This window comes from Saccostrea cucullata, unplaced genomic scaffold (assembly GCF_032062105.1).
Source record: "Saccostrea cucullata isolate Sc308-1 unplaced genomic scaffold, CSIRO_AGI_Scuc_v1 ctg33, whole genome shotgun sequence".
In the NCBI taxonomy this organism is placed as follows: Eukaryota; Metazoa; Mollusca; class Bivalvia; order Ostreida; family Ostreidae; genus Saccostrea; species Saccostrea cuccullata.
The window spans coordinates 648,325-660,738 of NW_026936019.1; the positions used below are offsets into that span (position 1 = coordinate 648,325).

At 34.3% G+C, this 12,414-nt stretch overlaps 1 protein-coding gene across 1 annotated transcript; it reads right to left on the minus strand.

Annotated features, from left to right (window-relative positions):
- Window positions 1-3,420: 3,420 nt before the first annotated feature.
- LOC134244614 (suppressor of tumorigenicity 14 protein homolog) lies at window positions 3,421-12,291 on the minus strand. Its single transcript, XM_062726876.1, has 16 exons — window positions 12,165-12,291; window positions 10,450-10,633; window positions 9,982-10,169; window positions 8,445-8,609; window positions 8,058-8,329; window positions 7,139-7,241; window positions 6,925-7,050; window positions 6,357-6,776; window positions 6,090-6,271; window positions 5,785-6,001; window positions 5,517-5,627; window positions 5,245-5,434; window positions 4,791-5,050; window positions 4,461-4,606; window positions 3,696-3,780; window positions 3,421-3,572 (listed from the first exon to the last, which is right to left on the minus strand). The coding sequence occupies exons 1-16, from the start codon at window positions 12,229-12,231 to the stop codon at window positions 3,496-3,498; spliced, it is 2,793 nt and encodes a 930-aa protein (XP_062582860.1). The 5' UTR covers window positions 12,232-12,291; the 3' UTR covers window positions 3,421-3,495.
- Window positions 12,292-12,414: the final 123 nt, after the last annotated feature.

Here is a 12,414-nt window from a genome sequence, read left to right on the forward strand (position 1 = left end):
CTTGTTTTAGTTTATCCAGAGGAATGGTTGTTTTATGTGTAGGAATTCGTACGGTTTTTTTTAACTCAATTTTGAAAAAAATTGGTAATTTTAAATTTTCTAAGTATTATTTCCTAATTTATATAGCTTCTAGAATATGCTATAGGACAATACGTCTGAATTCGAAGTTTTTCCATAAGAACATTTATTATTTTAAGGAGTATAAAGAAAGAGGCTTGTTGGAGCATTAAGCTGGACCCATTAAAAATATTAAACTGAATTACAACGTTGAAGAATTCTGCAAGTTGGTAATCCAACTTATACCTATAGCTTTATTTGTAAGAAAGGCATTCCAAAAAAAAACACGTCAGTTTTAAATATTTTCAATATTCCCAATGTAAATTAATTTGAGTTACCAATACTCCATAAAATCCTTACAAACAAATCCATTAAATGTTGCTATAAAGCTTCTTTCTTGACTCCTCACAAAAATATTTAGAGAGTCGTCGGAGAAATTTGAGCGGTACATGTATTGTGCAATAGTACATTATTAGCAGACTTATTTTTGTATTCATATGAAGCAAAATTTGTTCCAACCCTTATGCGTGAAAAGAAGAAAAGACTTGCTTGGCCTTCAACTCAACATTTAGATATATCGACGACGTATTGTCAATTAACAAAGGTTATTTCCATTCTTATGTCGATACGATAAATCCTGGTGAGCTTGAGATAAAGGATACCACAGAGTCTGACAGATCTGTTTCATATTTGGATAAATTACTTAAAAAAGACGTTAATCTAACAACCAAGCTTTGTAAAAAACGTGATGACTTTAACTTTTATATCTTCAACTTCCCTTACTTATGCAGCAATATACTTTCATCACCTGCATACGAAGTTTATATATCTCAGTTGATCCGATACGCAAGAGCACGCTCTATGTATGAACAATTTTTAAAACGAGGTAAATTATTGACAGAGATGATGAAACAAGAATATCAGCAGTCTCTTTAAAAGTCATCATTTCGTAAGTTCTATGATTCTTTGATACATTGACCTTGTCAGCAAATACAATTTTTCATTGAGCCAAATGCAGACTAACGTTTTTCATACTAATTGTAAGGCCGTTGTTTATACTGAATTGACGAGGAATTTTCCGTTATTTCCCGAACAGGACAAGGAGCACATGGCGGGTGTGACCTGTCGGCAGGGGATGCTCACTCCACCATGGCACCTGATCTCACCTCTGATGTTTTGTAGGTCCGTGTTTGCTCTGCTCCTATATTGCATTGTTTTATGGACTCTTGATCTTGAATACTGTTCGTTATCTACATATGTTTCATGTACTAATTGTACAATACATTGTTCAAAAGTTCATTTAGTTAGTGGTAAAAATCAGATGTGGATACTTAAAAAGTTGAAATAACGTTTATTATACATCAAACCGTATATTGGTATATTTTCAACACTTTATCATCTAGCCTTGAAAACGTCGGATATTTCGGACTTCATTTCCCCACGATAAATTTAAGTCCAGGCATTTCTACGTCATAAACAGAAGCTTTTTCAATAAAAATGTGACATAATTGTCACTGGTCATTTGCAAAATTCTCCGTTTAAAACACTTTGAATGTACTCTGAAGTTGATATTAAAAGGTGCTTGACTTTCTCATTGACAAGATCTCTGTTGTTTTTTCGGAGGTCAGTTCTTCCAACAATATGTTGGATTTCCCTGGGTTCCAACTGGCCCCGTTATCAGGTCTATTTTTGTTTTCATACGAAACAGAATGTATTCAGAAACTTCAACATAAGAAGAAAAATTTCGCTGTGGCCTTCATCTCGACATTTCGATATATCTACGATGTATTATCAATAAACAAAAGTTACTTTCATTCACATGTCGACTCGATATACCCCTGTGAGCTTGAAATAAAAGATACCAAAGAGTCTGACACATCTATTTCATATTTGATTATTTTACTAGAAAACAACGATAAACAATGTAGTATTTTTCATACTTATTTTTCCATTATTTACACACTGAATAGTCTACGATTTTTTTTTGTTTGACTGATTATGACAAGGTACACACGGTGGGTGGATGTGACAGATCGATAGGGGATGTTTACTCCTCAATGGCACATGTACAGATCTCTGATGATTTTGTACATTTTCATATTTGAATATTTTACGAGTAATAGACGTTGATGTTTATGATAATCGAGATGACTTCCAAGTTTTTAATCGTAAAATTCCCTTACTTTTGTAGCATTGTGCCCTTATCACCTGCTTATAGGGTTTATGTCTCTCAGTTGCTTCAAAACGCAAAAGCATGCTCTATGTATGAACACATTCTAAAACGAGGTAAATTATTGACAATCAAATTAATTGTAAAAAAAGGAATATCATCTGTCTCATCACCATTCCGCAAGTTTTATAGTCGTTACATTGATCTTGTCAGTAAATACTTTCTATCATTAAGGTATGTCACTCGTCACCTTTTAGAAAAGTTCACGCATAATCTCTTGCTTCAAAATTATTTATTAAAATTCAATTCTTATAACATATTTAAATTCAACAATGTTAATGTTTTAACATTGTCAAAAAAAAAAGCAGCAAGATTTATCTATTTCTGTCGGAAGGATATTTAGCAGATAATTCTACAAATCTGCACATTTATTTAATTTAATATCTTGTAACTTTAGCCTCAGATACTTTTACTTGGAGAATATTTTCCGTTATGATATCACTATGAATATTTAAATAGGTCTTAATTTATATTTTTAGAACAAGTTTTACACTTTCCTTCAGCGAACTTTGCGAAAAAATGAAGATATATCAAATAAGTCTATCTAGATAAAATTTATACCATTTTTGACCAATATTTCAAAATTAACATCACTGGCACAAACTTTTCTTTCATTATTTTAAAGTACTCGATACATGTGACTGATACGCACTAAAGTCGTAAAAAGCTTGATCTATGAAAATGTTTTATTGCCTATTTAGTTTTTTAATACCCCAAATATGCTATTTTTTAGTGCAAAAAGGTCACACAATAATTTACGCGCATTAATTTGCAAGATTTGTTCAGCGATAAATATTACACAAACTATTTTGAGTAAAATAAAATTATATTTATTGCCATGGTTACATCTGATAAAATATAATAAAGGTTAAAGTAATTTACCCAAGAGATAAAGTTTAAGTTCAAAAAGGTCAACTTAATTGCACTGTAGATCAATAAGATGCACACTGACTATGATTTTGAGTCACACTACTTATCCAAAAATATATATTTAACAAATTTCAGTGACATACCTTAAGTCAAATGTGTGTGTAGGCATGACCAGTCGGCATTCATATCTTCACATTCATGCAATACTGATATAATCAATAAAATTAAGCAACATGTTTACTTTATAAATATATTTATTTCAGTGTGTGAGGAATAAAAATCGTATATGACAAACACCCTAATTGTAAATAAATATACCATCGTACACTTGTTCAATTTCAATTTTGAACAATGGTTTTTTGTATCCAGTTTAAGTAATCATACACTTTAGTGTACACCCCAGGTGACATGGGATCTGGAAAAAAGTGATGATCTTAAATCCTTTACATTAATACAAAAATGAATTATTTCCGTGAATTCATGATATCAAATATGGTAATAGACATAAAAATACGGGAAAAGTAATACTATTGTGTACCTGCACAGCCTACTCCCCATGACGTAATACCCTCTATCTGCCACTTGCCATCTATGTTACAAACCAAAGGACCACCACTATCACCCTTTAAGAAATTTGTAGGAGATCTTCATTTTTTAAAAATAATTGACTAACAGTTCATTCGGAGTATGATTAAATAGGGCTTAATATAAATCAATTCATTTTCTTAAATTTATAAATTATTCAAAATTCAAGCACAGAAATCTTTGGAATTTTTCAAATCTGAAATTCGACAGATTATAAAATGAAGACAGATTTGTAACTTGTGACAGATGTATCTCCAGATCAATGATCGATTAATAAAAATGACGACTTCAATGTTTTCATCGTCAACTTCCCTGGAACACGTGAAGCGATATCCCTGTTCCCTAATTACATGTTTTATGTCTCCCAGTTGATTCGATGTATACACAAGAGCATGCTCTTCATACAACTGTAAAACATTTTCTATAAGCGATACAGTAACCTAGACAGCAATCATTAAGTCATGTGCTGAGTGACGTTTTTCATAGCCATTGTAAAGCAATCATTTACACACTGAATTCTCTGTGAATTGTTTTCCGTTTGTCGAACAAGGATCACCTAGTTGTTTTGGCGGGTGGTCAGGGGATACTCACTCCTCCATGACACCTGATCCTACACCTGTGGTCTGTGTTTGCTCTGTTTCATATTATTTCAAAGGACTTCTGAGATTGAATTATGATTATTATCTTCATGATTCTTATACAGGAAACAGCTATTTACCTGACAAGTATCTATTCCTCCTTTGTCATACCCAGCACAGATATTGGTACTGAACACCTGACCGTCCGTGTATCTAGTAGTATTGCATTTTAACACATCAATGATAGGGATTTCTGCCTGCTTTAACACATTCCGACAGCAAGTTCCTGTTTAATATATTACATGCACTCTGTTCATTTGAATTCAATTCCTTTCAATTATGCAGATAAAATGAATTTTTCATCATTAAGTTTCTACTTTCTGTGGAAAAAAAATATGGTAGCCAACGTCCGTACAACTGCGTATAGATAAAAGTAATTTTCGTTCAATATTTTTTTTTAAACAATCTACCCATAGTATCTCCAAATCCTGTAATGTAACAGTGTTGCCCGTTGGACACAGTTCGCTTAGGTAAGCAGACGACATTGACGTAATTGTTTAACGTCACCGGAGTTTCCAATTTCAATAGAGTGATGTCATTTTCTGTGGTATCTTCATCGTAATTTTCATGGACAATAATCTTTGAAACACCCACTTCCACCTGATGCGCATCCTGTTTATTCATGTGATGATTTCCCAGCAACACGTGCCATTTCGATGGATTTCTGTCACTAGAATTCAAATCATTCTTGAAGTTATTAATAACTACTCTTGCAAAACAATGATACATTATTGATTCTTAAAATAACGAAATGCCATTTTAATCGATTATGGTATCTAATTTGTAAACTTGAAAATAATGATAAGTCTAAACGAGAGATCGTGTTTCTAATGCATTAAAGATCTGCTTTAATCTCTCACGTACTCTTCAAAACAGTGCCCTGCTGTCATGACCCACTGTGGGGAGATCAGGGTACCTCCACACATGTGGTCTTTAAACCTGCCGTACTGCAGGGAGGCCTGCCAAGGCCAGCTGCCAGGGACAGCTTCTTTACCTCCAACAATTCGAGAGTTACCCAAAGTTGGCGTTATTGCTGGCACGCCACAGCTTGAAGCTGAAAGAAAGAAGGAGCTACATAAATTGACGATTTATAAAACCTGTTGAAATTTTAGTTTAAATTGAAGATGTCTGCTTACTGCACAATACTTCGTCGTTGCCACTTGCACAGTCATTTCTTCCATCGCAGACTGAGCTTCTGTCTATACACATTCCGTCACTACATGTGAAATCATTGGGTGAGCATGTAGCTACAATTATAAGAAAACTGTTTTTATTTTGACTCTTTTCCGAAGAATACTAGTATGTTTATCGTAAATACTTTTAGTCACAAAAAGTGATATGCAACAGAAAAACATAGAAGGAACCGATATTTTAGAAACAAGGGTATGCATCTGAACAACTTACGAATTGGATCATGGATGCTGTATGTTATGTTGAAGCCTATCTCGGTTTCGCTTTCGTCGGAGTGAAATCGAATATAAAGATCTGAGGCTGTAGAAGTCAGCTTTTGTGGATAATTAATTCCACAATACTTTCCAATGAGCGGGGATCTAGCCAAAGGTCCATCAAGCACCTGCAGGTTGTCGTATTGGCAAGCACGATCTTTCTCCAGGTAAAAGGTCTGAAGAAAAAGCAAGACCTGCGATATACTTTTGTGATTTAAAACAATGGTAAATCTAAGAAATGTTGAAGAAGCAAAAAGTAATTACATTAAACTGGAGAGTGATGACTTTATCTGCAGGTGCCTTTATGTGCCATCTGCAGTTAAGATTATCCGGGTAATTCATTCCCAAAGTAAACTTCTCCGAATAGATGAATCCGGAAGTCCTGTTGAGGACGAGTGCTGTACTTCCATGACAAGCTTGATCCGTATTGACAGATTGTGTTGATACTGCAAAAGACATAAAGTCCAATCATATACATGTATCTTAAGTAATTTCTCTGGACAGGTATTCACTGTGACATATTTAGCCTACCATTCAATTTCACAGCTGAATAAGTGGCTGTAAATCCAATGTCTTGTGTGCTTCCATCACTAACAAAACTGACATACATAGAATTAGTTTTTGACACAACAGGGGCAGGAAGTGTGTTGCCACAATTTTTGGCTATCATTCTTCCGGTTGAACTTTGTCCATCAAATGCGGTGACAGAATCAAATGGGCATTGTCGACCGCCCTCGACACCGAACTGCGTGTATGTCAGGCGTACAGCGTAACCAAAGGGTGCAAAAAATCTCCATATACATCCTGAATGGGGAGGATATTGTAGGCCAACACCAAAATTAGGAGAGGAGATCGTGCCCGGTGTACTTCCATTGATGTAAATATCTCGGGTACAGTTCAGTCCGGCTGGTGATGGAGTAGTGTGGGAATCCACAGGAACCACGACAGACGCTACAGAAGTTAATGGATAGCTAAGATCTTATTGTAACTATATGGGTTGTGTTGGTAATATGACTAAATATAACAAATGTATAACATCCTAAATATGTATAGATCAATGTATTTTACTTGTGGTTTTAAGGTCTCTCGTGACCATTACCGTTTGTCGCTGACCAGTGCAATAGAAATCCCATTTCCTCATTACTTCCATCGCTGATGAATTGAACAATCACGTGATTACTGGAAAGGACCATGGTGGTTGGATGTTGTGAACCGCAGTATCTTCCTTAAAATCGGAAATTGAACCAAGACGTTTGATTTTATTGAACAGACAATGCAACAGTAAAATTTTCTCAGGAATAAAGAAAGCTTACCAACAAGATTGTTTTGATTTCCGTTATAAATTGTAACTCGGTCATAATTGCAATTTTGGCCGTCTTCTATTCCAAATTTATCGGCGAAAATCAATTTAATGTGCTAAACAGAAATAAATGATAAGCATAATTGTATTATTAGAATTTTTACCATAAATTTTTTTGTGGACTACATAAACATGCAATTTAGAAATGAATATACATGCGTTGATGCTCCCCCATTTTGTGCGAAAAAAAATTACAATACAATTCATTATAAATCAGAACTTTTTTTCTGGAATTGAGCATTGTTCTAGCTAGAGCATCTTCGATATAATATCTTTTAATGTGGCATGTTTTGAGTAATATTGGGTCTTTATTTGACACTAATTGTTTTATCAAGCTTTGAATCAGGGACTGTTCCAAAACAAATGAAGTATATAGAAAAAAATTTCGTCTTAAAAAACCCAACATTTTGAGATATGACACTGCTTCTACAAAATATATTAATATATTATTGAATTAGTTTTCTAGGAAATTAAACAAGCATACATGATAGTAACACCTTTCAGTATCCCCTGACGAGCTTGGTATTTTCTAAACTGAGGTTATCGTGAAAAATACAATCAAGGTTGAAACTCAGTTAATTTTTTTAAAACGTTGAATTGCAAATTTCCAAGTTTTGTCTGTGCCTTATTTCCTAAAAACATAATGTACTTCCAAAATGTGCAGTTAATTAGATTCAAAGTTTTTGAGCTGTGCATATACTTTAAAGATTATTGGTTACCTTCTGGCCTGGGGGCATAAAACTTAGACGAGCTCACTTTTGATCTCAGTCTCACTTTTCCCAAAGGAATTTACAGTGATAAAGTGAGACTGAAATCAAAAATAAGCTTGTCTACGTTTTATGGCCCCCAGGCCAGATAATGTAAAAACTCACCATGCCTGTAGGAACATTGATTTCCCACCGACAGTTCATGTTACTATCGTAATTTGAAGGATAATTCAAACTATGAAAACTTCCCAGCATGCCTGTCTGTGTTTCTGGACTTCCGCATCCGGAGGAGAGAGCTGGGGAGATGGTGGTACCAGACAAACTCCCACAATTCCGTTCGTCGCTGTTATCACCACAGTCATTGTCGCCGTCACATCGCCAGATCTGTGGGATGCACGTGTGGTCAGGGCAGGACACCTCGTCAGTCTGGCAAGCCCCTAACATTAATTTAATAACAGTATACATTAATTGTCCTAATTATCAAACCCTTATCAAAAACAAAATGCAGGTATATCTTGAAGACATTTAAAAATTAAATTTATTCTTTTTTACCTGAGGAAATAGGATGGGCTGTACCGGATCCGGATATTGGAGTAGTGGTTGTCGTACACGTTATTTCGTCACTTCCGTCTCCGCAGTCATTATCGCCATCACAAACCCACGAGTAGTCTACACACTTGTGGTTTTGACATTGGAAATCTTGACCACCACAACTGTCTATGAGAAGTAAATGTAAGTATATAAATTTTATTATTGAAACTCTTCAAGAAACAGCAATACACTCAATTCTGTATTAAAATTTAGGATGAAACCCTATTTATGTGTTAAGTGTAAATTTTATGCTTTTTGGAGAGATTGAAGACTTCATTATCCATTTTTTGCCGTTCAAAATAATACAAGATGTATATATGTGAGCACTGAGTTCACAAAATGATACCCCTGCGCTCTCACATAAAAGTACTACAGTAAAGTCTATACTTGCTATTAGAACCCCTCAAATATCTGTCAGTACAGGACATAAAAAAGAAGTTGCACAATGGCACATATGATGAAGATTTTGTGAACGTTTGTTAAATTTTACTCAGTGGAAAATGTGTAGAATTTGCAGATATAGATAACTGCATGTGTCTAAATATGCTTATGTAAACCCCAAACATTTCTCTCCTATCGAAATGAAAAATTGGAAATGCATAATGGCACAATGTTAAAAATATTGTTTTAAAGTCATATGAAATTTTTCAGTAATAAAGGAAAAGTTGCTGATAAGAAATGGGTACCTCCAAATGGCCCAAATTCTATAGAGAGATTAGCAGTGTGTATGTTTTGCTAGGGAAACCCACATTGTACGATAGACACCAAGAGAAATGGAGATTTTGTGAAAGAAGGATATGGAGATAACGAACAGTATTCAATATAAAAGTCCATAAACAATACAAAATAGGAGCAGAGCAAACACGGACCTCCGAAACATCAGAGGTGGAATCAGGTGCCATGGAGGAGTGAGCATCCCCTGCTGACCGGTCACACCTGCTCCTTGTCATGATCGGGAAATAACGGGAAAATCTGTCGTCAATTCAGTGTATATAATTGCCTACCAATTAGTATGAAAAACGTCAGTCAGCATTTGACTCATTGATATATTGTATTTTGCAGACAAGGTCATTGTATTGACCATAGAACATACGAAATGATTACTTTAAACGATACTTCTGATATTCTTGTTTCATCAACTTGTTTGTCAGTAATTTACCTCGTTTTAGAAATTGTTCATACATAGAGCATGCTCTTGCGTATCGAATCAACTGAGATATATACACTCCGTATGCAGGTGATCAAGGTATATTGCAGCATAAGTATGGGAAGTTGACGATAGAAAAGTTAAAGTCATCACGTTTATCATAAAGCTTGGTTGTTAGATTACCATTAACGTCTTTTTCAAGTAAAATATCCAAATATGAAACAGATGACTCAGACTCTGTGGTTACAGACAGGTATCCCCATCATTGTATTACCCTGTTTTTCAAGAGGTTTGCCTGATAAATCCTTAAATGCCTTTCATTGTTCCGTCGCTATATAGCTTGCGACCTACCTGTTCTTTGAATGAATCTGTATGATATCTCAAATCCTCGAAATACGTCGCTGTCATCTGTTATGAATTCTAAGAATAAGTTTTGTCCAGAAGACACAAGGTCTATTGAAGTATGGCCACAAAAGTCTCCCAGTAGTTTGGCATTTGTATTTGACCCATCGTACACATTGAGGTAGTCATAGCTGCATCTTTTTATTAAAAAAATAATAAAATTCAACGCTTCGTTACCCATAATCATAAAAGTAAAAAAAAATGAAAGAGATGACCTCTGCTTACAGAATAAGGTTTCATATGTTATGATGATATATATTTATAAAAGAAATAAAATTCAAACGAATTTAGTGTCAGCAGCCGAGACATAATAAGAAATAAACACTTTGTTGAAAATTAAGATAATGTTTAAGAATGTTTTTTTTTAAATCTCCAATATAAGAAATGGGAACACAGTCAAATATAGGTAGAACTTACGAATTATCTTGCTCCAGATTGAAGTACGTGGACGTTAATCTGATAACCTTTCCTACAGGAGCGTGGATCCGCCACGTACAATCCGCGTTATTGTGGTACCTAGAGCCCTGGGTCTGGCTATTTATCAGACCATTGTTAGTTGTCAGGTAACCATGGCCACCACAACCGTGGGAACTTCCAGAATCTGGAAGTATAATCTTACAGTATAGCACTCTGATGGACAACAAATAAATGACGGAAAACTTGGAAAACCAAACATCAATTTCTAAATTCTGATAAAATTGGTCAAATGACACTTATGGCACGCCAAATTCACAAAAATGATCTTAACATAGTTTCACAGTTGATAAACTAGGTTTATCGACTGTAAGCTATAGTTTACAAACCGTGAAATGTAGTTAACAATTCATTAACTATAGTTTTCATCTGTTAAACTATATTTAACGGTTGTTAACTATAGTTTACGAATGCTAATCTAAGTTCATCTGTCTGTAATAAAACGCTAACAATAGATTGTGTTGAAAAACATAGATTCACGTCTGTAAACTATAATTAACAATCGTTAACTATAGTTAAGAGTTGTTAATCATAGTTTACAAATCGTGAAACTGTATTTATCAGATAATCTAAGTTTTGAAATTGCAAATGATTGTTTTCAGTGTTAAGAACTTTGTTAACTATAGTTTACAGTCCGTAAACTATAGTTTACAACCAATAAACCTAGTTTATCGACTGTGAAACTATGTTTAGCTCATTTTCGTGAATTTGGCGTGACATAGATACTTGAAGTGTGATACGGAATCGTTATATAGATTTTAAAGAAAAAATTAGACCATGAACAGTATAGAAGCTCAAAGTCTATAGTACAAATCAGGAACAGAGCAAACAGGGACCTTAAAAAAACATCAGGGCTGGGATCAGGTGCCATGGAGGAGTAAGCATCCCCTGCCGGCCACACCCACTGTGTGCTAGTTGTCATGATCGGGAAAACGAAAAAAAAAATCCCTAGACAATTCAGTCTGAAGAGAGTGGCCCAAAAAATTGGTATGAAAAAATATTAGTCAGCATTTGATAGGTTGTATTTCCTTGGATACCATTTGGTATATTATATTTAATTATTACAGCTTTAAAAATGTTAATATTTAAGATGTACTAATATTTAAGACCAGTGAAAGGTCAATCAGGTATGATGTAATATTTATCTATCTGACCCACTAATGGTTTTACTTCCTACTTTTTATGATAAAGTTACAGTGTACTATAAAAGTCTGGCAATTAAAGCATGCTTGTGAAAACAATTGTTTAAAAATTAAATTTATTTAATTTATAAATTTAAACATGTTATCTTAGGATACATTTACCATAGAATTTGTTTTAAAATAAATTGAGCAGATCAGTAAACCTTGAAAAGATAGTTAATCAAAGAAATGGGGCCTTGTTTTTTTTTCCTTTAAAATACAAATGTTGACAGCAGTAACAGTCGGTAGTAAGGCGAATTTATAAATTTGAAACAAAAGGGAATAAGCTACTTTGGAACCAAAGCAGCCAAATTCCCGAAGATACAAATACACACTACATACTGGTATGTCTTTTTTTCTTAATGTGTTTCCTGTTGTATGAATTTTGGAAATAAAAGAGCTGCTATGTTGCCTTTGATTATCAGTAAGGTTTTAACATAATATAAGTACTACGGAGGAAATCAGCGTTGTTCCTACCAGAATGTATTACAGCGGGGAGAATCAGAAAGTACACAATCCTCAGAAAGTCCGCCATTTCTGCCATATTGTCTACAGGAAAGGGTAATGCACTGTTCTTATCACAATGACAAGGAGCTTATGATAAGGTTGGATTGACCACAATAATATATATACCCAAGACGTGACCATTTCAACATAATAAAATTATAAGAATGTTTCCATCCCATTTAGATTGACGCATTTGTATAGTATCTATCACCAAATTGTT